This window comes from Oppia nitens, unplaced genomic scaffold, assembly GCF_028296485.1.
Source record: "Oppia nitens isolate AA-2021 unplaced genomic scaffold, nextdenovo-longstitch-racon4-pilon3 scaffold1_pilon_pilon_pilon, whole genome shotgun sequence".
Taxonomy (NCBI): Eukaryota; Metazoa; Arthropoda; class Arachnida; order Sarcoptiformes; family Oppiidae; genus Oppia; species Oppia nitens.
Window position 1 is genome coordinate 723,727 of NW_026533199.1, and position 24,566 is coordinate 748,292.

At 32.2% G+C, this 24,566-nt stretch overlaps 5 protein-coding genes across 6 annotated transcripts; 3 read left to right on the top strand and 2 right to left on the bottom strand.

Annotated features, from left to right (window-relative positions):
* The first annotated feature begins 2,887 nt into the window (after positions 1-2,887).
* LOC128953056 (U4/U6 small nuclear ribonucleoprotein Prp31-like) lies at positions 2,888-4,749 on the top strand. Its single transcript, XM_054298557.1, has one exon. The coding sequence runs from the start codon at positions 3,141-3,143 to the stop codon at positions 4,656-4,658; it is 1,518 nt and encodes a 505-aa protein (XP_054154532.1). The 5' UTR covers positions 2,888-3,140; the 3' UTR covers positions 4,659-4,749.
* A 449-nt stretch (positions 4,750-5,198) lies between these two features.
* LOC128953055 (bromodomain adjacent to zinc finger domain protein 1A-like) lies at positions 5,199-10,626 on the bottom strand. Its single transcript, XM_054298556.1, has 5 exons — positions 10,012-10,626; positions 9,650-9,925; positions 5,783-9,530; positions 5,581-5,688; positions 5,199-5,466 (listed from the first exon to the last, which is right to left on the bottom strand). Exons 1-5 carry the CDS (start codon positions 10,122-10,124, stop codon positions 5,344-5,346), a joined length of 4,368 nt encoding a protein of 1,455 aa, XP_054154531.1. The 5' UTR covers positions 10,125-10,626; the 3' UTR covers positions 5,199-5,343.
* A 1,157-nt stretch (positions 10,627-11,783) lies between these two features.
* LOC128952408 (glutathione S-transferase 1-1-like) lies at positions 11,784-13,473 on the top strand. 2 transcript variants are annotated; one of them, XM_054297802.1, is made up of 3 exons: positions 11,784-11,883; positions 12,504-12,954; positions 13,060-13,473. In XM_054297802.1, exons 2-3 carry the CDS (start codon positions 12,580-12,582, stop codon positions 13,426-13,428), a joined length of 744 nt encoding a protein of 247 aa, XP_054153777.1. In that variant the 5' UTR covers positions 11,784-11,883; positions 12,504-12,579; the 3' UTR covers positions 13,429-13,473. The 2 variants fall into 2 exon arrangements, with proteins under 2 accessions (XP_054153777.1, XP_054153778.1); XM_054297803.1 differs by lacking the exon at positions 11,784-11,883 and adding an exon at positions 12,359-12,423.
* A 454-nt stretch (positions 13,474-13,927) lies between these two features.
* LOC128952618 (transmembrane protein 87A-like) lies at positions 13,928-17,289 on the bottom strand. Its single transcript, XM_054298034.1, has 13 exons — positions 17,176-17,289; positions 16,903-16,966; positions 16,617-16,717; positions 16,394-16,522; positions 16,041-16,289; positions 15,863-15,959; positions 15,428-15,776; positions 15,231-15,324; positions 14,965-15,151; positions 14,781-14,815; positions 14,532-14,659; positions 14,366-14,445; positions 13,928-14,219 (listed from the first exon to the last, which is right to left on the bottom strand). The coding sequence occupies exons 1-13, from the start codon at positions 17,287-17,289 to the stop codon at positions 14,008-14,010; spliced, it is 1,839 nt and encodes a 612-aa protein (XP_054154009.1). The 3' UTR covers positions 13,928-14,007.
* Positions 17,290-18,498: 1,209 nt separating this feature from the next.
* On the top strand, positions 18,499-21,166 carry LOC128951728 (endoplasmic reticulum lectin 1-like). The gene is made up of 6 exons (XM_054296991.1): positions 18,499-19,063; positions 19,188-19,274; positions 19,384-20,229; positions 20,298-20,548; positions 20,698-20,776; positions 20,883-21,166. Exons 1-6 carry the CDS (start codon positions 18,743-18,745, stop codon positions 21,042-21,044), a joined length of 1,746 nt encoding a protein of 581 aa, XP_054152966.1. The 5' UTR covers positions 18,499-18,742; the 3' UTR covers positions 21,045-21,166.
* The last annotated feature ends 3,400 nt before the right edge of the window (positions 21,167-24,566 follow it).

A 24,566-nucleotide genomic window follows, 5' to 3' on the forward strand; every position in this document is an offset into this window, starting at 1 on the left:
TCTCTCTCTCTCTCTCTCTCTCTCTCTCTCTCTCTCTCTCTCTCTCTCTCTCTCTCTCTCTCTCTCTCTCTCTCTCTCTCTTACTTTCTCTCTGTTTCTCTCTCTCTCTCTCTGTCTTCTCTCTCTCTCTCTCTCTCTCTCTCTCTCTGTTACTCTCTCTCTCTCTCTCTGTTTCTCTCTCTCTCTCCCTGTTTCTCTCTCTCTCTCTCTCTCTCTCTCTCTCTCTCTCTCTCTCTTACTCTCTCTCCTTCTCTCTTACTCTATCTCTCTCTCTCTCTCTCTTTTAGTACAGCACTTGTAATGCAAACACATAGTACAGTACACACAGTGTATACACCTTTTTCCCCATAGGAATATATAACTATATATATGGACCCTTTTTATGCTATTGTACTGCAATTGTATGAATACACTGTATGTACGAATCTAATATGCTATATGAAAAGGGAACAAAATATTATTGCATTTAATTTATACTGTATATTATGCTCTCTCTCTCTCTCTCTCTCTCTCTCTCTCTCTCTCTCTCTCTCTCTCTATATATATATATATATATATATATATATATATATATATATATATATATATATACAGTATATATAGCGATATTCTATGATAAGCTCTACTTATTCTGTATGTATAATACTATTGACTGTACACTGACTGTATATAAGGTATATATATATAAGAATATTCTTTATCTCTCTAAATTTATATACAGAATATTCTGTATAATATAGTTCTCTCTCTATATATATGTATATAAAATAGTTTTTAATGTACAGTATATTCACAATTTATATATATATATATAGTAATACTGTACGTAAGCTGTATAATATAGACATTGATATTACATACAAACACATAGACACACATAGTGTAAAATATTATTTATATGCAACACAATAGTACGCTTGACTATAATAAAAATTATAATAATAATAGTTATGTTTTTAGATATTTATAAACTTTTTTTTCAAAATATATAGATGTGCAGTGTTTAAATAATTGATTAATCAAACGTTTGATTTTATATATATATATGAATTGCTTGAATATATGATATAAATTATATACAAAGGTATAAAAACAGCAGTATATATATATATATATAGAGTAATACTGGAAATATGTTTATATAATAAAATAAGTTAATGTCAATCATATTAATACTGTATATAGAGAAAAACACACATAAAAATAACACATATTTTTAGTTTTTCTTAAATAACATGTTTTAATAAATTTATTAGTCTCTCTCTCTCTCTCTCTCTCTCTCTCTCTCTCTCTCTCTCTGTATGTATGTTTGTTTGTGTGTCAAATAATTGCACATTAAAAATGTTTAAATAAATACATATATATATATTTGAAAGCATTATAATAAGTAGGTGTGTGTGTGTGTGTGTTTTTATATTAGTATGAATTATTTATACTGTATATATATATATATATACCCGTTTTATTTATTTATAATTTTTATAAGTCAAAGACAATTAGATGTTTTATTTTATTATATACTACAGTACAGTACTGTCTATTATACTGTATATTAAATTTATTATATATTATACAATATACAGACTAAATAAAACTTTACTTTAATACCATATAATTTAAATATATATATATACTAAACATATGTTTAATAAAAATAATAAACTGTATTTATATTATATTGTATATACAAAAATTCAAATAAATTTATGCATTATTTACTGTACAGTGAATATCTACCATAATTTTCATAATATAAACATAATTTAAATAATGGTTTATTTTTATTAAACAAAAAAAAAATAAAATAAATAAACTAAAATCCTGTTTAACAAAAATTTTATAATTTAGATTTTCAATATAGATATGAATAAATATATATATATATATATATATCTTTTAAAAATTTATTTTACGATTATATAAATATTATATAAATTTATATATAAATATATTAAAGTAAAATCACACTATAAAATATATTTGGGATAAAATTATATAATATTCAATGAGATAAGAGCTACTTATATACTATATATCTATTAATATAATAGAGTTATAACCAAATAATTTTTATTATTGCATTTTTTTTATTAAAAAAAAGGTTTTTAAAAAATAGGATTAAAGATATTATGATAATAATAATAATAATAATAATAATGAATACGAAACTAAAGATTACGTGTATATATATATATATCAAAAATATTTTTATTTTATTTATTTTTTAAAAAAATAAAAACTAAAAATAATCAATAAAAATATAAATATAGATAACAACAGAATTGTTTAGATAAAAATATTTATTTATTTTCATAATTATTTAATACTAATAATATAGTAATAAAAAATTATTTTTATTTTTCTAAATTATAAAACATACAAATAATAATAATAATATATCGTTGACCTAAAAAAACCCAATAGATATAATAAAATAAAATTTATATTAAAAAAATAAAAGCCAAACCTAAATTAATACATTAAATATTAATATTATTGGTTTATACTGTAGTATGTATTAGAAAAATAAATATAATCTAAATAAAAATTGATTTAAACAAATAAAAAAAATATGACAAATAAAAAAAACGATAATTAAATAAATGTTTTAAATAAATAATTTATTAAATAATATAATCAAATAATATATATACATTTATAGAAATACTATAATAATAATAATAGTTATATAAATAGATAATAATAATTGAGACTTTTTTTTTGCACCAAAAATAAAATAAATCATTTATTTTTTTATTACTGTAATAGCAATCAATAGGTATTACAGTATTATTATTATTAATACATTATTTGTGTACAACATTACTGTAATAATAATAATAATATTAAATAATAATAAACACAATGTGTTTGTGTTGTCAATCAATCCAAACAACAAACAAACAAACGTTTGGCTAATGTTTTACAAAACAAAAACAAAATTCAATTAAAACAAACATTAAGTTTATAATTGATTTTATTGTCAATTGATTTGATATTAAAAACACGTGTTGTGTGTGTGTGTGTGTGTGTGTCTACACACGTGTTAGCAATCAATTTACGCGCTTATAATAAGACTATAGTGTTGACCGCGCAAAACCCGCGCGCGTGTGTGTGAAGACAACTACGACCAGCCGGCCATGTCTTTAGCCGATGAATTGTTGGCCGACTTGGAGGGCGGCGATGACGACGTGGACGACATGGAACTGACGGCTAGGATGGCGGCCAACGGCGGTAGCGGTGGCGAAACACCGATGGAAACGGACGGCAGCGGTAGCGGACCGACCACTCAGACACAGTATACATCGGTCCGGTCGTTGGCCAAACTGGTCGACAGCGAAGAGTTGGCAACAGTTATGTCGGAAATACGGGCCAAACAGTTGTCGCAAGAAGGGTCGGCATTGGGCCGCAAGTGTCAGATCGACGGTCCGGTCGAATCGCATCCCGAATACAAGCTTATAGTCGACGCCAACAATATGGCCGTCGAGATTGACAACGATATTACGGTTATCCATAAGTTTGTTAGGGATAAGTACGCCAAACGTTTCCCGGAGTTGGAATCGCTGGTCCAGTCGGCTCTCGAGTATCTGATGACAGTCAAAGAGTTGGGTAACGATCTCTACAAAGCCAAGACCAGCGAAGTTATGCAACAGTTTCTAACTCAGGCCACTATTATGGTCGTATCGGTAACGGCATCCACCACTCAAGGCCAACAGCTAACCGACGATGAATTGGCCAACATTTACGAAGCCTGCGATATAGCTGTCGATCTGAATCAAAGCAAACTAAAGATCTACGAGTTTGTCGAATCAAGGATGACGTTCATTGCGCCGAATTTGTCGGCAATTGCCGGCGCATCCATTGCCGCCAAACTAATGGGTTTGGCCGGCGGTCTGACCAATCTATCGAAGATGCCGTCGTGCAATCTGGAAGTGTTGGGCTCCGAACGGCGAACTTTGGCCGGTTTTTCGTCGACAGCCATTATGCCGCACACGGGTTTCGTATTTCTGACCGATTTGGTACAGATATCGCCGCCCGATTTACGCCGGAAAGCTGCCCGACTGGTGGCCAACAAGTGTACGATAGCTGCCCGAGTAGACGCCTCGCATGCAGCCACTGATGGTTCGATTGGTCGCCAGTATCGGGAGAAAATTGAACGCCAACTGGATAAATTACAGGAACCGCCACCGGTCAAACAGGTCAAGCCGTTGGCCACACCGATAGATCAGCCGCAGAAAAAGCGAGGCGGCAAACGTATCCGTAAGCTAAAGGAACGTCTAGTGATTACCGATTTGCGCAAACAGGCCAATCGTATGACATTCGGCGACATTGAAGACGACGCCTATCAGGACGATCTCGGCTTTACGACTGGCCAAATGGGCCGATCGGGAACCGGTAAGATACGTGGTCCGGCTGTCGACGAAAAAACTAAAGTACGCATATCGAAGACACTGCACAAGAACTTACAGAAACAGCAGTCGTACGGCGGCAGTACTACTGTCCGCAAACAAGTATCGGGAACGGCATCGTCGGTGGCCTTTACACCTCTGCAGGGCCTGGAGATTGTCAATCCGCAGGCGGCCGAAACCAAAGTCAACGAGGCTAATGCCAAATACTTTTCAAATACATCCGGATTTTTGAGTGTCCGACCCAATTGATCCAATAGTTTTTTGTTTGTTTGTTTTTTTTGGTTACCATTTCATTTGTATTTAAAAAAAATTATAAATAACTTTCTATATAATAAAAATCATTGACATTTATAAAGTATATATTATATAATAGGATATATTTATTTTTTTTTTTAAATAGTTAACTAAATATTATTTTTCTATACAAATGAAAAGTTTAATTTTAAAATAGTTAATAATTATTAGTAGTAGTATTATTAATAGTGTTAACAGTGAATATATAATTTGATAATAATTTATTATTATAAATACAAGCAATTTAAATTAATAATTACGTAATAATAATAATAATAAATGAGTTATGAAAATATATTGATCTCAATGTGTGTGTGTGTGTTTTGAAAGCCTAATAATCAGTAATAATTAACTGTATATATATATATATATATATAATATTTTAACAGTTATCAACAAAATATATATATATATAGATATATGAATCCATGCAAATTTAATATAACAATTATTAGATAATAATAATAATAATAATAGAGTATATACTGGTAAATGTGTGCATCAATTATGACCCGTTATATCGAAAATATTTTGTATATATATTGTTATACATAATAGATATACTGTACTGTTGTATAAAACCGTTAAACTATCGGTAATATTCAAAACAGTGGACCTAATGTAAAGTTCGGTCCCTAAACTATTTAGAGCCCAAATCACGTCTGACCAGTGTTTCGGCAAACTTTTGAAACGATTGAAACAATTCGTATTCGCGAGCGGTAAACGAGTTGACATATTTGGCACGATTTACCATTAGTAATACCTAAGGGGATGGGGTGGGGGGGGGGTTACAGGTGATAACACAAACAAACAAACATTAATTAATTAGTGGATCAGATTATGAGTGATAATAATATTAATAATAATAATATATTACATCTTTTAAGAAGTGGGCATTCGATGTATAGGTTCGTAGCCTAAGATTGGCGCCCAAGTCGTTCAAATTCATCTGTGGTTTATCTTGCATTCGGCTTCGTTTTGGTTGCTATTAAATAAATATTAAAAATAAAAGATTTGTAAGTTGTTGTTGTTGTTGCTGTTGGTGATGATCATCGTCATCATCATCACCACTAACTAACCATAATTGCTCTTCTCTTCAATAGACAACTTCCTGAATGATTGTCCAATTTCTTAAGTATTTCATCGCACAGCGCATAATCACAACCTCCCGCTGCGGCCGCCACCGCCGTCCTCGTCGTTGTTGTTGTTGTCGTTGATTTTCTATTGGACCGACTATTGGAACTCTTTTGGTTGTTGTTGTTGTCACTTAATCGTAACGACCGCCGCTGTTGGTAGTCGTGGTGGTGGTGGTGATGGCCATCATTTGTTGGCAATGATTGCCGATTATTATTATTATTATTGGAAGTATCTTTTGTTTGTTGAGTTTTCATTTTGGTAAATGTTTGGTCAGATTTTCGACCAGTTTTTGGACAAACAGATGATTCCGTCTGAGGTAGCGATTGTTGTCGACAAACTCTTTTCGGCCGTTGAGACAAGTAATCAGAATTATTATTATTAAGTGAAGAGTCGTTGTTCATATCGGTGACCAGTGGCTGTTGTTGTTGTTTGCGTTTCTTATCATTGGATCCATCATTGATGACAACATCGAGTAGTGAACAGTTTTTGCACAACCATTTGCTTCTTGTAATTCGTTGATTGACACCAATCACGCACTCCTGATGATAGTAATGGCGACACTTATCGCAAACTAATTTAACATCAGAATCAGTTGCCAGACATTTGTCACATTTTTGTGGTAAATCTGCTGCCGATTCTTCTTCTTCTTGTTCATCATCGTCTTCCTCGTCACTACTAGTCTGCGATCTGTCATCAATTTCCGTACAGTCATTGTCGTCATCATCATTATCATCGTAATCACCGGTATCTTCACTATCATCACCACTCGGTACTGATTCGGTGGTTAGCTTTTGTTTCTTTGGACTTTGGGGTCGAAATTTTGGACTACAATCAGGACACAGCCATTCGCCGACGGGAATCGTTTCCAGTGGCGGCTGAAGACAGTAGATATGATGTCCGCGATTGCATCGGTCGCATAGTAGCATATTTTCGTCGTCTTGTTTACGCCGACACAGCTTACAGTAGGCATTCGATGCCGATTTTGACCATTTAATGTTCTGTTCGAAAACCCATACGTGAATGTATAGCTGGGAAACGCTGGTACACTCCGACAGACTTTGGAACCAATTCGTATAAGTGGAACTATCAGCTGAAAACAGATCCGACAAACACATTGGTCGTACACATTGTCGAAGTACTAGAATCGCTCGGATTAGTCGCTTGAGGACACCGTCAGCCGTCGGCGACGGCGAATCGGTAACAACCAATTGACGCCATTCATCTCTGGTCATCTGATCGGACTCGACTGCCAGACTGGCGGCAAACGCATGCTCTTCCAGTGTCAGCAGATAGTCTTTGAACAGTCTGATCTTGAGATCGCTGTGCGACGACGACAATGAGACACCATCGTCGGGAATCAATTGGTTTTTGTGGTATTTACGCAATACGTGTTGTACTCCTCTTTGCGATCGGCGACCACCACTTTGTTCTGGCGGCTGTTGTTCAATATCTTTATTCAGCTGATGGACCGGACAGTGTCGGATAAATCTCTTTAACCATTCACTGTTGAGATTCAATGTCGATCGTAACGAACTTTCCCGATGACCTCTACTGTTAAGCGACGCAATCAAATCGTTTAGCTGTTCTACTGAAGAATAGAACGACCATTCGTTGACACCATTATTGGCAGCCATTCCGTGAACACAACAAGTGTTTATATTAGCAGTACATCTGTCTAAATCCGATAGTCTTTGATTATCTTTGCGGACGACAACACTTAGCTGTTCCTGATTGTGATCATCGCTAGTGATCTTCGAGTCGTTTTCTTTATCGCTGGTGGTCGAGGTGTCATCGCGTAGACTGGTCTGCAATGTATCACAGCTGTCATCGAAGGCAGGGGTGGTGGTGGCGGCGGCCGAGTCATACATGGGTTTCACTGATCGGCTGGGCGTCGGTTCGGGAAGACATGGACCGTACGGTTGATTTGTGTAACGAGTGTCGGGCGTCAGTCGTTCGACAAACAAACCGGGAAGCGATTGGAAGATCCAATATTTTCTGTACGCCCGATCCGAACCAATCGGTTTCAGCCGATAGCAGGCTTGCAGTTTGAGTATAGCTTTCCGAACTTCGGCCAACTTTTCGTTCGTTTCGGATTCCATTTCTGACTTTTCTTTGCTATATATATTCAACTGTCTCGCTGTTGGAACCGCTGATTGTTGTGATTTTTGTTGTGCTAAAGACTTTTTCTTTATACTACTACTACTATTGTTTAGTTCTTTGATCGGCAATCGTTTCAATGAATTATCTTTAATCCATTTGTTCGAATCCATCTGAATTCGACGGATTTTACCCCACAGTTTGGACACTTCGTCGGACGCGTCTTCGATTTTGTCGCGAAATTCAAAATACGTCAACAATTGATGAATCAAAACGGAAAATATTTTCAACCGTTCATCAGCTGTTAAATCGAAAATAGTTTCCGATTCGAGTTTTTTCATGATTTCATCGTTTTCGGCAACAAATTCAATGCTCGGATCTTCGCGAGGAGAATATAGGCCACGATATTTGGATTTAGGTTGCGGTCCGCCGCCCGACGATAGCAGATGCAAGCGTAACACTTCGGTAATGTTAAACGAATCGATATTCAGTTCGGATAGTTGAACACCGAAATGATTTTGTATCCAATGATAGTAATAGACAGCGTTTTTCTTGTCAACTGTTTCATCGAAAAAATCTTTGTCGTTGTTGTCGCCACCAAACGGTATGTCTTCGTCGTCGTCGTCACTCAAATCGTTCTTACGTTTGTTGTGGTTGTTATTGTTGTTGGAACTGCTATGAGTACTGTCGTCTCCTTCATCCTCGAGTAGTGTCAAGTTTGTCGAGATTAACACTTTTAATAGATCGACAAACGGACCGTAAATGTTGACATCGACAAGAATCTGTTCCATAAGTTCGAATGAATTCCATGGTGAGCCCATCGGAAAGATGGACTTCAAATTGAACATATCTTTGAAAATACTAAGAAATTCCATTACGAACACAGAATCGGCAAACAATTCAACCGGTATTTTGCAGTTAACGGGTATCGGTTCGGGTAGCGGCTGCAGGTCATCGCAGGCCAAGTCATCGCGTTTAGTGTTCCACAGTTTCATATCTTCGTCGAACTGGCGTTTCTTTTGTTTTTCCAACTCTTTCTGCGCTAATCGCTGGCGACGTTCACGATCTCGACGCTCTTCTTTCGTTTCCTTGACTTTGATCACCAATTTATCTACTTTTGGTCCCAATTTTTTGTCCACATTGGGCGCCAATTTATCAGCTTTGGCCAAAATCTTCAATTTGGCCATCATTTCCTTACTGGCAATGGTTGTTGTGATACTACCGTTGACCACTAGTGTCGAGTCGCTCATAAATCGCGGTACTGGTCCGGCAAATATGTTGTTCCAGTAGATGGACATCAGATTGAACTCTCTGACCGACGAATCTTTCAGTGTCCACGGATCGGTACGTGTGGACGGATTCAGGTGTCGTTTCAGAAACATTTTCAACCTGTCCTTAGTTAACGAATTTTTCGATCGTACTATTCGGCCGGCGGCCAGAATTTGCCGCTTTTTATCGCAATCGATAATCTCGTACCTGTAGAGCGAGGCACTGAGTCCGACAAACTGTTTCGGTTGATTGCTTTTGCGTTTGTCGGCCTTGACCTGTGCATCGGTCGGCGCTATTACCCGAAACACCCGTCCCTTTATTCGTCTGCGGAAAAAAACATAACAAAAAAGGTGTTAAAAGACAACAACAAAAACTAATAAAAACAAATCAATCAATCAATCGATTGATTTGATAACTTAATAACAATTAAAAATAAAAATTACTTTTTTGAATGAATAATAATCTCAATGTCTTCGGCAATGAAATACCGATTGTTGATAAAGGCATAGATTTTATCGACAATAGCGTTGATATTGGTTTCGCACAGATATCTCATCAGAAACAATGAGGGAATCTTAATACCAGCGGGAAATGTGGCCAACATTTCGTGACCTTTACGCTCGGATTCCACTGCTTCGGCAAATGTCAGACCCTGACGACCGGTGACCTCACAGGTCCAGACCATTGACGTCAACTGGAGCTGACGGTTACTGAATTCGCTGAATAAAACAAATAATTGGTCATACATTTGGTCACAATAATCGGGAGACAATAAATCGGTAAATATATAATTTATTATTATTACTCGTATGTAAGGAAAGCTTCACCGCTTGTCTTACAGTAGAAGACTTCATCTTCGGGATCGAGATTTATGGGCAGGTCTTTCGGGACAAACGGTTCTCTACCTAACAGTGGCATAATATCTGATGGATCCGATGGTGTCCGATGGAGAGCTGATGATGGTTATGGTCAGTGATGGCGGACACGATATCAATGACGACGACGACGCGGATGAGTAATGATGGCAATGATCATCAACAACAATCGGCGGTCAAATCAATTGGTGGTACAATCGGCGGTCAAATCAATTGGTGGTACAATCGGCGGTCAAATCAATCGGTAGTACAATCGGCGGTCAAATCAATCGGTGGTACAATTGGCGGTAAAAATCAATCGGTGGTACAATTGGCGATCAAATCAATCGGTGGTCAACAACAACGCGCGTCGCGGCGATGACGGCTGCGATAACTTGAGGCCAACTTCTCTTATATATAAGACAACTGGTTAACACTTAATGGTCAACAACAACATTACCACAACCGAAATGGTCACCCGAAACACACACCGACGGGTAAATCACACAAACAATAACACTAACGATAAAAAAATAAAATTAGATTACAATTAAAACTACAATAAAAACTCTTAAAAAAACCAAAACAAACAAAACGTTTTTTTATAGTTTTAATTATTTAATAAATAAGTTATAAATAAACAAAATATAACGTAAAATGTTTTTTTTTGACACAAAAAATAATAATAAATAAAATAATAACTAATGAAACCAATGGGTGAAAAAAAATGAGCGCAAAATAAACGCATTAAATATCATATAAATAATAATAATTAAACAAAAAACTGATTGAAATGATTGTTGAGTTATTTTTTTAATAATAAATATTTTTATTATTTTTTTTTTTTAAATAGTTATATAATATAACTTATATTGTATTTATAAGTATTTAATACAATATAATACAATACATATTGGAAATAATGCAATGCATTGAATAAATAGCTACAAAAAAATAAGTATAGTATATATATAAGTATCAGTGTTGGCAGAGACAAAGTGTATATGTATAATACAAAGCGTATTTTACAGTATAATACAATGTAAATTACATGACAAAAATTTTAGCGCCACCTAATAACAAAAATACTAAAATTCACAAACAAGCACATGTTTTGTAATAATAATAATTATTATTTTTTATTTTAAAAAAAATTAGCTATTCAAATTTAATTCTGGTATTGAAATATATTAATAAAATAATTAATATTAATTTTTATTAGTTTTTTAGAAAACAACGATTCTATAATAACGATATTGAAATTATGTACTACTAATAATAATTTTAATAATAAAAAATATAAATATTTTATCATTGTTAATGTAATTTTTCTATAATAATTGTAAAATACATCTAGTACACTGTATCTTGGTGGCTCGTAGGCTTGTTACATTTTAAAAATTAAATTTCTCAAAATCTGTACATGGTAATTTATTCAAAAAAAAACCTCAAAAAAGTATTTTACAAAGTCCTAAAATTGAAAATCTTGTATTTTTCCAACCCTGTATACTGTATACTGTAATACAGTACTTCAATTGAATTGGCGCTCAATTAATAGTAGCGCTGAAATTGAGTACATAATAGACACGCAATCAGTCATTAATACAGTAGTGTATATAGTAATGACATCTACTGTATAAGTAATACACAATACTATTACATGAATTTTAATGTTAAGGGTTGTTATATTCACTTCACTGTAAAGCATATATTGCGACAAAAATTTTGTTTTTTTGGGCGATAACTACTTAAACCAGTTTTTTTGTGGTTGTATTTCTCATAGTGAGCCGGCACAAATATACTACTGTATATGATGATCAATGGTAACTTATTAATAATTTTTTTAATTTTTTTAATTATTTAATTATATTTACTATGATATATATATATATATATATATATAATTTTATATTTTGCTATAATTTTTTTTCGATATAAAGAATATTCTGTATATTGTATTTGTCATTATTCCGTATGTTTGTATATATATATATATATATATATATATATATATATATAGTCATATTATATAATTTATATGGATATTACCTGTATATATATATATATATATATGATATACCTTGCCTATACAGCTTAGACCTTTTTTAAAAAAAAATACCTGGCCATTTGATTAATGGTTTCAACCCAACAACACAAAATAAATAGATAACCTTGGACACCCCTGGAGCGTTGTTGAAACATAAAAAATAATTAAATAATTGGTTAAAACTTTACGGAGAGCACATGTAGTTTTTTTTGTTGGTTGTTGGTTGGTAATTGAATCTAATTGTTAGTCATATAAAATACTATTACAACTACTACTACTACTTATAAAACTTCGACACTTGATATTAAAATACACTGTAATATAAAACCAACAAAAAAAAATTTGATATTTTTTTTTAAAAAAAATAATTTTATTATTGTAATAATTGATCCACAGATCAGTAAAATAATTTTGAATCATCACTATTAACCACTACAACAACCACACCCACCCACCCACGCGAGAAAACAAAATGCCAATCAATTTATACTATATGTTGGAAAGTCCGCCGTGTCGTACGGTATTGATGGTCGCCAAACAATTGGACATCCAGTTGACCCTACATAGTATCGATCTGACCAAAGATGAACACCTGACCCAGGAGTTTGCCCAAATGAATCCATGCCGTCTGGTACCGACTCTGGTCGATAAGGATGGCGACGGCGGCGACGGCAACGGTGGCAATGGTTTCAAACTATGGGAAAGTCGGGCAATTGTTACCTATTTGGTCAACAAATATCGACCGAATCATCCACTATATCCTGTGGCCGTACAAACTCGGGCAACAATCGACCAGTTTTTGCAGTTTGATTTGGCAACACTGTACAAGTCTATCACCGATTATGTGGTAATAATTGATTGATTGATTTTTTTGTGTATAATTTAAACCATTTTAAAAAATATATATAAATATATAAAAAACTTTATTTTTGTTGTTGTTGTTGTTTGAAAGGGTCCGATATTTTTTGGCGGAGAACTGGAGGAAGCGAAACATATAAAATTAAAGGAAACACTGGATCTGTTTGATTCAATACTCGGCGGCGGTGAAGGCGGCGGCGGCGGTAAACATGGATTTGTTTGCAGTGGCAACGGCTACGACCAGTTAACAGTGGCCGACATATCGATGGCAGCCGGTCTGACACTACTGGAACCAATTGACTACAGTCTGGATCAATGGACTAATATTATGAAATGGTTAGCAAATGTCAAACAAGAGCTGAATTCAAACGACAACAACTGTTACGATGAGATCAATGCTAAGGCGATTGAAAATACTCGTCAGTATATCAGTTATTTGAAGACCAAAAAAATCAATGACTGATCTAATCAAATGAAATTACTAAATATCTTGAACCACAAAAATACTACTAATAATAATACTAATAAATCATTTTAAATATATAAATGATTTTTGTTTTTTAATTATATAAATTTATTTTCTTATTTTTTTTTGTTGTCTCTTATGTTAACACAATAGTTAAAGAATGTGATTACAAAAAAAATAGCAAAAAAAACTAATAATAATAATGTTTTTCAAATACATAATTATAATAATAATGATTACAAACACAAACAAAATTTGATTCAATACATAATTTAAATGAGAGATTATAAACACACACACACAACAAAAAAAACTAATATTTAAAAAAAATTATTATAAATTATATTATCATTTTGACTAAAATAACTTACGGTAAATAAGATATTCAAACTTTAATGTAATGGCAAATCAAATCAAATCAAAAAAAATAAATTGACTTTTTGTTTGTTTGTTTGTTGATAATTAAATTAATAATAAAAATATATGAATTTTTGTTTAATTTATAAATAAATTATATAATGGTTTTTAGTTTTTTGTTGTTTTCGTTTTTTGTGTTTTTTTTAAATTTTTTAAATTTCACTCCATTTTATTCATTTCCAAATGTGTGGTCATTATCTCTTCGTCGGAATCAATCAGCGCTGGCAATGCATTATCAATCATAGAGGTCGGTATGTTTGCTTCAATCCATTTAAGATTGTCTTCAGTTTCTTTGCTAATGTCGTTGCTGTTGCTATTGTTGTCGTTGGTCTCAAAATGTGTACCATTTTTGCCTCTCATTTTCATACCATCTGAAGTATTTGGATAATTACAACAAACAAACAAAAAATCCAATTAATCAATCAGTTAGTGTCTATAATAATCCGATCAAATATATCGGGGTGGGTGTGGGTGGAGGATAGGGAGGGAGGGGGTACCGGTAATCATTTTTTTTTACCGAAAGCTTCGTGAGGTATCTGATGATACTGTTCCTCATCCTCGTCCTCACTGGCGTCCAATAGCGGTGTGAATGCGTATCTAATAAATTAATAACAATTTTTGATTTTTTAATTATTTTAATTATCGGTAAACACTGGGGGGGGGGGGGGGACGGGGGGACAAACCGTTGATTATTGTTTGTCGGTCTCCACAAAATCATTATCACTAACAGTACAGCTGAGAACAGTATGTGCCAAAAGGCTTCGTCAAACCATAAAAATGTCCAATCGTTTAGACATTGTGTTAATTTATGCTAAATTTTATATATATATATAAAAATTATATATATTATTTAATTTTTACATTACAAACAATACTTATAAATTTTAACTTTATATATATATATAGATTTTGTAATAAAAATTATTACTTACATTATGAATTTGCCAAATCATGAATATAATTGATGCTAATAACAATTAAATCAATTAAATCAGTAATTTTTTTAGTAATTACTAAATATGCTGTATATACTATATACTATATATATATATATAAATAACTTAATAATTGGATAATTAAATAAAATAAAACAATTAAAAAAAAATTTTTTTTTACCTAAGACTGCAAATATTAATGTATTTGTAAATTGTTTGTAAAGATTTAGTTTAACAACATTACGTCTCAATCGTAATATTCTTGTTGTTTGAACTAAACTACTGAAAACCCACCAACAGATTACTGAATCCAATACGGCTAACGGTATGCCAGCCATCAGTGTCTGGTTAGTCGGATCGGTCTTTGGCTGAAATTTGGATCAAAAGCAACACAAAAAAAAACAATTTGATTAACAACTATTCAACTAAACTAAAGTCCAACAATACCTTATAAATCCTAAGTATTGCCTCAATTGATCCGAGAATGAAATATATACCGCCAACGCATACAACCCGATGTAATATCGGTCCCAAACGTGGCCTTTAAATTACCGTAAATTTTGTATTGTTTTAATAAAACAAACAAACAAAAATAATATATCATTAAACAAATTACAATAACAATAACTACCGATAATACATACTTAACAATACCGAAACCGCACGAAACAATAATGACTAGCATTCGGGCCAATGTTCGCTTAAAACACGACATAATTTCGGCAAAAAGTACGGCCCCTTTGACCGAAACACCAGTCGAATTGATCGACTGGTATTCGGCATAAAATACAGCCTTTTCGAACATTCCCAGAAATATGACGGCACCGATCCAGAACTGGATCCTCAACAGATCACGCCATTGGAGAAACGCTACCAATAGCCAACTGAAAGCAAACACTACATATACGCCGCACATAACACCGTAGAACGGCAATAGTGGCCAATCGATTGCCGATAAGTACTGTCCTTTTTGGGTTTTCATTTCGATGTCAACTATTTTTTTTTAAACAAAAACATCCAATTTTATACTTAATTAATATAAATAAATACAATAACCAGTTATGATATATTATATATACCTTCGGCGTTAAACCGTTTACTACTGTCCATGGATTCAATATAAACAACTAGTAGATAGACGCCATCATTGGGCACTGTTAGCTCATTTTCAGACAACTATTCAACAGATAAAAAACAAATAATTTATAAGTTTAATCATAAAAATCCAAAAATATTAATGATTATAATCAATCATACAGAAGGCATTCGTGTCAGATCGCGGCCACTCATTATTCTGGACAATGGTGTCGGCAATGTCTCCGACGACGACGACGACGATCTCTTCTCTAGTGTCTTATCGGCGTCTATTGTCCTCGACGACTCGGAATAGTCGCCGATAAGTGTTAGCAATGTTGTCTCCGGTGAACTGCTACACATTACGTCCGGTGGCGAACAGCTACGGTTGGTCGTGGATCCGATCAGCTCGTAGACAAAGTTTCCTTTTGGCTACAGGTTTGACAAAAACAAAACAACAAAAAAAAAGTCATATAATATTTGCAATTAAAATTTTTTTTTGCTTTAGTTGTTGTTGTTGTCGTCGGGTCACTAACCGATAGATTTTTCAATTGATTGCATTTGATTACGACTTCGTTGGTCTTCAAATACTGTATCCTATCGTAGCCGAAATCGCCGAACGGAGTGGCCGGACAAAAGTAGTACCATTTGAGAAATTCGGGTAACTATTTGGGGTCATAATTGAAGAAACAGATTTATTATTATCGATAAATTTTAAAAAACAATGAGATATACAACAATAACAACAACAAAACTGACCGCTATTTCGGGTCCCAAATATTCCTCAAAACATGGCGTCTCTCTGATTGTCCAACCGATACGTACGGCCAGATCTTTGTCTTCAAGCGAATCGCATGAGACTATATATATATGTATAATAAAATAGATATTTAAAAAGTTTTTAAACATTTTAAAAAAAATCGCTTAATTTAATTGATCCGCTATTTATATATCATATATATATTAATTTCAAGACATGGTGTGTGTGTGTGTGTCATCATCACCCAAATGGGATCAAATTAAATATGATATAAATATATATTACTTTTGATGGATATGCTTGAGTTGGCATAAAGTGCTGAATTGACTTCAAAGTAGTGACACTTTCGCTGTTAAACAAAATAAATAAATTAATAGACATTTAGTATAGAAATATCATTAAATAATTTGAAAATAAAAAAAAAATATTTAATTCATTCAAATGACAGACAGTTTCTCTCTCTCTCTCTCTCTCTCTCTCTCTCTCTCTCTCTCTCTCTCTCTCTCTGTTTGTCAGTAGGTATGGGTCAGTGGTATACATGATATGTTGAAGACATACCTGTGAGACATTGTAAGACCATTTACCCTGATTTGGGAAACCATCGATGGTTTGCCAACAGATAACTACCAGATATACGATTAGATGACATAATTTTATTAACCAAACAGTCATTTGGTATTAATTATTATTAATAATAATTAGTGAAAAAAAATTTTTAGATTATATATACTAGTAATAAGTATATATGATATTAGATATTAATTATTATAATTATATATCATTGATTTTTTTATAATATATAAAAAACAGTGATTTAACCGACAATTAATTTATATATTTTAAAAAAACACAATTTATATATAAAAATAAATTTCAATTCAATGACTCATTTGATGTGTTGTTGATATTTATGATATAAATCATATGTATTTCACATTTTTAATAATTAAATATTTTATATATTTTTTAAAAATTAAAACATTAATACTGTATAAAAAAAAACTATTGATTTGAATATAAATTTTTTGCTACTATTTAATTAATTAAATTTTTTAAATAAAAATATATTTGTAAATATCATATATATATATATAAAATACTAGTAAATTATTGGGATATTATTTAGTAATAATATAAATATTAATTATTATTAAAAATAGTATTTCTAATGTCAAACCATTACTATAACATTAATACTGTATTCAAAAAATAAAATAATTATAATTATATCATAAATCAATTGACGGGTTGTATGTGTGATATCACTGTTTTTAAAGCCGATAGACATATACTGTAATAAAACACTGCAATACAGTACTGATTATAAATATTTAATACTACACTAGTGTTGTTAAGATTGTTAGCAATTAAATTTTATATTTTTTAAAAAAATTAATGTTTGATATTAATTGAATTATAATTTGTAAATTAAAAATTATTATTATTTTTTTTATATTTAAGCATATTATTATTTTTTAAAAAAATGTAATGTTTGATATTAATTGCATTATAATTTGTAAATTAAAAATTATTATTATTTCTCTCTCTCTCTCTCTCTCTCTCTCTCTCTCGATATATATATATATATATTTAAGAGAATATTTAAAACTTTTAAAGTTTTCGTTTACAATATTGTATTGTATTTTTGTTTGTTTGTTTGTTGAGAAAAAAAAAATTAACATCAAAATTAACAACACTAACAATATTGGTAAAACATTGTCATCCAAATAGGTTTTAACAGTACAGTATAGCCCATAGTATACGTCAATAGTGTTTAGTATATAATATACAGTATATACTGTTTTTATATGTTATTTCAAACACACAGTTATAGTACCAATAAAACAGACAAACAGGGGATCAGTTGATTGATTTGAAGAAAGACATCATTGATTTGATCCAAACATTGACAGTGTTTTGATTTGCAAATACATGACGTGTTTTTAAAAATAATAATAAATAAGAAATAAGTTTTTCATTTCATTTCAAGCCATGATTTGCGGATCAATTTGATTGACTTATCGGATCCAATGGTGGTTTGAATGTCTGGATGACTGATGAAGTAATTGATTGATTGATTGGTAAAAAACAAATCAAAAGAAGATATAGACAACAGAGACAGACAATGAAATCGTTGAAAGAATGGACAAAACTGTCGACAAATATCCTATTAGTTGTCATCTATTTGTTGAATATCTTGAGCCAAGTATTGCTCAATGAAGTACCGACCGGTTCGGGTTCGGGTGGCGGCGCCGGCGGCAGCGGTAGTGGTAGTGGTATTAACCGCAAGATCGAGACGTCCCATTCGAACGAAATCAAATCGTTTGACGACAGTATCTACTATCGGATCAATTGGTTGGGCGATAATCGGGAACAGATGTCGCCAGATGTTGACCAACATATTCAACAGTTTGCTCAGTGGACACCATCGAGTAGTGAACCAAAAGTAAGTTTAGTTTGTTTTTTATTTGGTCGCCGAAGTTGTCTGAAGACATCACTAATTGTTTCTCTCTCTCTCTCTCTCTCTCTCTCTCTCTCTCTCTCTCTCTCTCTGTCTTTCACTCGATTAGGATGTGGTTCACGACTCCAATGTCCTCTACATAACCACTGCATCTCACGAACGATATGTCTGTACTTTACCACAGATTGATGCCGTTGTAAGTCTAAAATCTTCAATTAGTTTTGTCATTGATTTTCATCTGATTTTTGTTTTGTTTTTTGGTTATCTCTTGTACCATACAATCAATCAATCAATCAATGAAAAAGTCTGAATCATTGGATAGTCAAACAAAATCAGAATTTTCAACGAAAAGTGGTTACCAATTGTTGAAACCATTGATGGTTCGCGAAGTCTGTTCCTATCGTTTGGAACAGTACTGGACGTACGAGATATGTCACGGCAAACATATCCGTCAGTTTCACGAAGACAATGGACCGCAAAAAACTAGCAAAAACTCTGCTACTCAGGAGTACTACTTGGGTCGATACGAACTGTCCAGACTCGGCCAAAGTGAACAGCAATTTGATGGACAACTGAAACAATTGGCCAGAGATGGCAGACGGCGGCCGACGGTTACCGTCGACGAAACACAGTTGCCGTACGTCGAAGTGAATATGACTGACGGCACGATCTGCGATCTGAGTAATACTAAGCGTTTTACACGTGTACTGTACGTGTGCAACGAAGACGCCAAACACGAGCTGTACTCGATTAAGGAGACGTCCACTTGCGAGTACGAGGCCATCGTATTGTCGCCACTGTTGTGCCAGTCGTCCGAGTTTCAAGTATCGGCTGCACCCGAAAATCAGATCAACTGTTATCCGGTGGACAAATCGCCGGCCAAACCCAAAGCACTGAAGACAATGGAAGCCGAAGTAGTCAGACAACAGTTAGAAGTGTTGAAAAATAAGGATAAATTTTCGCCATTTCCCGGCGGTATATTCGATGGTAAAACTATTATTATCGGTGCCAACGATTTTGGTAAAGAGTTGCGAATCAATATAGTGACCAATGAGGACGGCAACGATGAGCCCAGCGGTGAAGACTTGGCCGCTAAGTTTGATTCGAAAATATTGACCAACTTTTTGAGCGGTGATCTATGCTTACATGGGGTTAGTTAGTGCGCGCGCCCACCTATTTTGCTAACTGTTTGCTAAATAAATTGTTGGTTGTATTACAGGGAACCGGTTGGTGGAGATATGAGTTCTGTTACGGCAATAAAGTGGAACAATATCACGAAGAAAAAGGAGTAAAAATGACGGTCATTACGCTGGGAAAGTGGGATAAACGACAGCACATTAATTGGCTGAACAAAAATCCATCGAAAAGACCAAAGTCTAACAAAACGCCTAAACAAGTGTCGCATTACTATTCAAACGGTGACGCCTGCGATATGACCGGAAAGTCGCGCAGTGTTGAAGTCAAGATGAAGTAAGTGACGGGTGATTACCGATTCACACACACATACACACACAGTACCCGTAATATCGGGTTATATATTATAAATACGGGTTTCATATCATTGATTGTATTGATATTCAAATTATCGGTAATTAATTGTTTGTTTTGTGTCTGTTTAGGTGTCGTAACATTGCAGGACATCCCGATTCTGTTGCACTGTATTTATTAGAACCAAAAACCTGTGAATATATATTAGGAGTAAATATAAAAATTATTTTTTTAATTATTAAAATTTTTTAACTTTTCTGATTTATCTGTAATTATATTTAAAAAAAAATTTTTTTATTAATAATTATTTTCACAGATCGAGTCACCAATAATTTGTCAGCTGTTGAGTAGTGCCGATGAAAACGGATTATTATATAATCCAAACATTAAATTAACAGAAAATTTAGATACTATTAGTAGCGATGGCGACGACAAAGATGACGAAGAAGTGGTAAATCTAGCAAATGATGAACTTTAGAGATGAGTTCAGAGATATTTTAATAAGTCATTTAAAAATTAAAAATAAAATTAAAAATGTTTTTTTTCAATAAATTATTACTGTATATAAAATAAATAAATACTTTTAAATCAATCATTAATTGTAAATTAAATAAATTTAATAATAATTACCGATAATATAATTAAAAGTTTCAATATTTATATAAATAATTTTTTTTTAAAAATTAAATTGCATTATTATTTTTAGTATAAAATTATTAATTAAAAATATATTTTTATTTATACAATAGTAGTATTAATATACTGTATGTGATAATTACCATAGAATTATTATGTAAAACAATATAATATTATAAAAAAAATATAAATATTTATGTTTATGAATATAATAATTATGTTATTTTAAAAATATAGTTTTCACTAAATATGTCTGCAATTGAATTGTTAAATAAATTTACAATAAGTAAGAAGATATCACATTTACATCAAATTAAACTTTTTCATTGTAAGGATGATAATAGTGTATGGTTTGTGACAAGTGATGATTGCGTCTATACATTGGGCGATAATAAGTGTGGTATACTTGGTTTGGGTCACAACATAGATATCAATGAACCACAAATTATACCTGAATTATGTCTGAAAACAGTCAACAAATTTATTATCGGTAGTGGTTTTGGATTATGTATAACAAGTGACCAACAAATATATAGCTGGGGTTTGAATACTGACAAACAATTGGGTAGACATACCAGCGATGAGTACAGCAAACCAGCAATCATTACATTCCTCAGCGATAAATGTATTATTGATATCAACAGTGGTTCATATCATTCACTGGCCCTCACCAGTGATGGCACTGTCTATGGATGGGGTGATAACACATACGGACAGTGCGGTTGCGGACAACAAACTAAATATATTGAAAGTCCGACTCGTGTTATATTTACCACAAATACTATCATTAAATCAATTTATAGTCACAGTTGGTGTTCATTTGCTATTACTAGTGATGATAAACTTGTCTACAATTGGGGTAACAATCGATACAATATACTTGAAAATAAATATACAAAAACATTATTGAAACCCCAATTGATTAATAATATACAGAATATACAGAATATATCATTCAATAATAATTTTATTTATTTACTTAATACTGATGGATATGTCTATCAAAGCGGTGAATTTTATTTGGATTTCAATATTATCTATCAATTAAATAATATAACAAACATTTGCGAAAAGTTTGTCGAAATAGATGACAATAGTTATTATGAACTAATATATAATTCAAATGAAACATATGTTAAAATATTAGAATTAAATTATAAAAATTTTAGCGATTTATTTGCCGAAAACAAAATAAACCAATCAATAGATTTACAAAAATATAGTGAAATCAATGGATATATGAAAACATTACAATTGATTTATAAGTTTAATATAAATATATTACCAAAAAATAATATTCAAATTAAATTAATTCATTGTCACAGAAATAGTATATGGTTTGTGACATCAATTGATGATCGAGTCTATACATTGGGTGATAACACAAATGGTTTACTTGGTTTGGGTCACAACATAGATGTTAATGAACCCGCAGTTATACCGGAATTATTTGAAAAAAATATCCAAAAATTTATTACTAGACCTATGTTTGGATTATGTTTAACAAGTGATCAACAAATATATAGTTGGGGTGTAAATAATTTTCAACAATTAGGTAGACATACCATCAGTGATGATGATGTGTACAGCAAACCAGCAATCATTACATTACTCAGCGATAAATGTATTATTGATATCACCAGTGGTTCACATCATTCACTGGCCCTCAGCAGTGATGGCACTGTCTATGGATGGGGTCGTAACAGTTGGGGACAGTGCGGTTGCGGTCAACAAACCGATTGCATTGATAGTCCGATTAGTGTTATATTTCCAACAAATACAGTCATTGAATCAATATATTGTCATTTTGTGTATTCATTTGCCATAACAATGGATGGACTAGTTTACAGTTGGGGTAGCAATAAATATCATCAATTGGGACATAAAAATACAAATAAATTTTTGAAACCAGAATTGATTAATAATTTTGAAAAAAATATAAAATTAATTTCTTTCCATAAAAAAGCTTTGATAACATATTTTCTAACAATTGATGGAAATGTTTATCAATGCGGAAAAATATATGAAATGTTATTTAAAAGTCCGTCAAAAATCAATGTCAATTCAATCGATGATATGTGCGATCATTATATACAAAAATGTGATAAATATTACGAATTAATTTATGAACCAAACATTGAATTACGAAAATTATATTATAAATCATTTGTTGATTTATTTGCCGTCGAATGCAATAAAACTTATCAAACAATTGATTTAGATTTTTATGCTGAAAATTATCGTGAAATCAATGATAAACCAAATAATTTTATGATATTTTTTACAACAATTAAATTGTTGGGTTCGGGTGGTTATGGAAAGGTATATAAAGTAGAAGACAAAAAAACTAAAGATATTTTTGCCATAAAAGACATTTTATTATACGGTATAAATAAAACAACAAAACTATTAATTATTAATTAGTTATTATTCTAATTATAGATGAAAATGAAAAATCAAATGTTAATCAAGAAGTTAAACAATTATTGAAACTTCGGTCACAGTTTGTGGTCAACTGTTTGGACGCGTGGTTTGAGTTCAACAATCTATTCATTCAAATGGAGTTATGTTCGCAAAGTCTTAAAGATTTGATTGAAGTGAAGGCAAAAACATTTCAAAAACAATCCAATGAACCGATGGATTGTATCGAGTATTACATTACAAGTCATCTGATGCTTGAAATGTGTGAATGCGTTGAATATTTGCATACAAGACATCCGCCGGTCATTCACCGCGATCTCAAACCTGCAAACATACTCATCAACGATAAGCCAACTAATAAGCGGTTTATAAAATTAGGTGACTTTGGTTCGGCCACTGATCACAACCGTACGGATAATCATTCAGCCAATCATACGCTAAATGTGGGAACACCTAAATATAGAGCGCCAGAGATTAGTACCGAAAAATATAACGAAAAATGTGATGTCTATAGTTTGGCAATGATTTTAATGGATATTTTTGATTTAAATAATATCATAGTTGATGAGTAAGTTATACAGTATATAGATATTAAATATATTGTTTAAATTAAAATTTTATTTTAATTAGGTTTAATTAACTTAAATCTAATCAAAATCTAATTTTTATTTTCTATTTTTTAAATAATAACAAAGTTTTATCATTTGTAACTTAAATTTTAATAGTTTTTTTTATAATTTACTTATTAATAGTGCAATCATTAAGATTTACGATAATAGTAGTAGTGTTGGATATTATATGGAAAAGTTGGTAAATTTGATCCAACAAATGAAACAATTGCAATACACTTCAAGACCCACGTGTACACAAATTGTCCTGGATCAACTTAATTATATTAATATAGTTGATAAACAATTATTTCAACAATCAATTATAGCCCAAC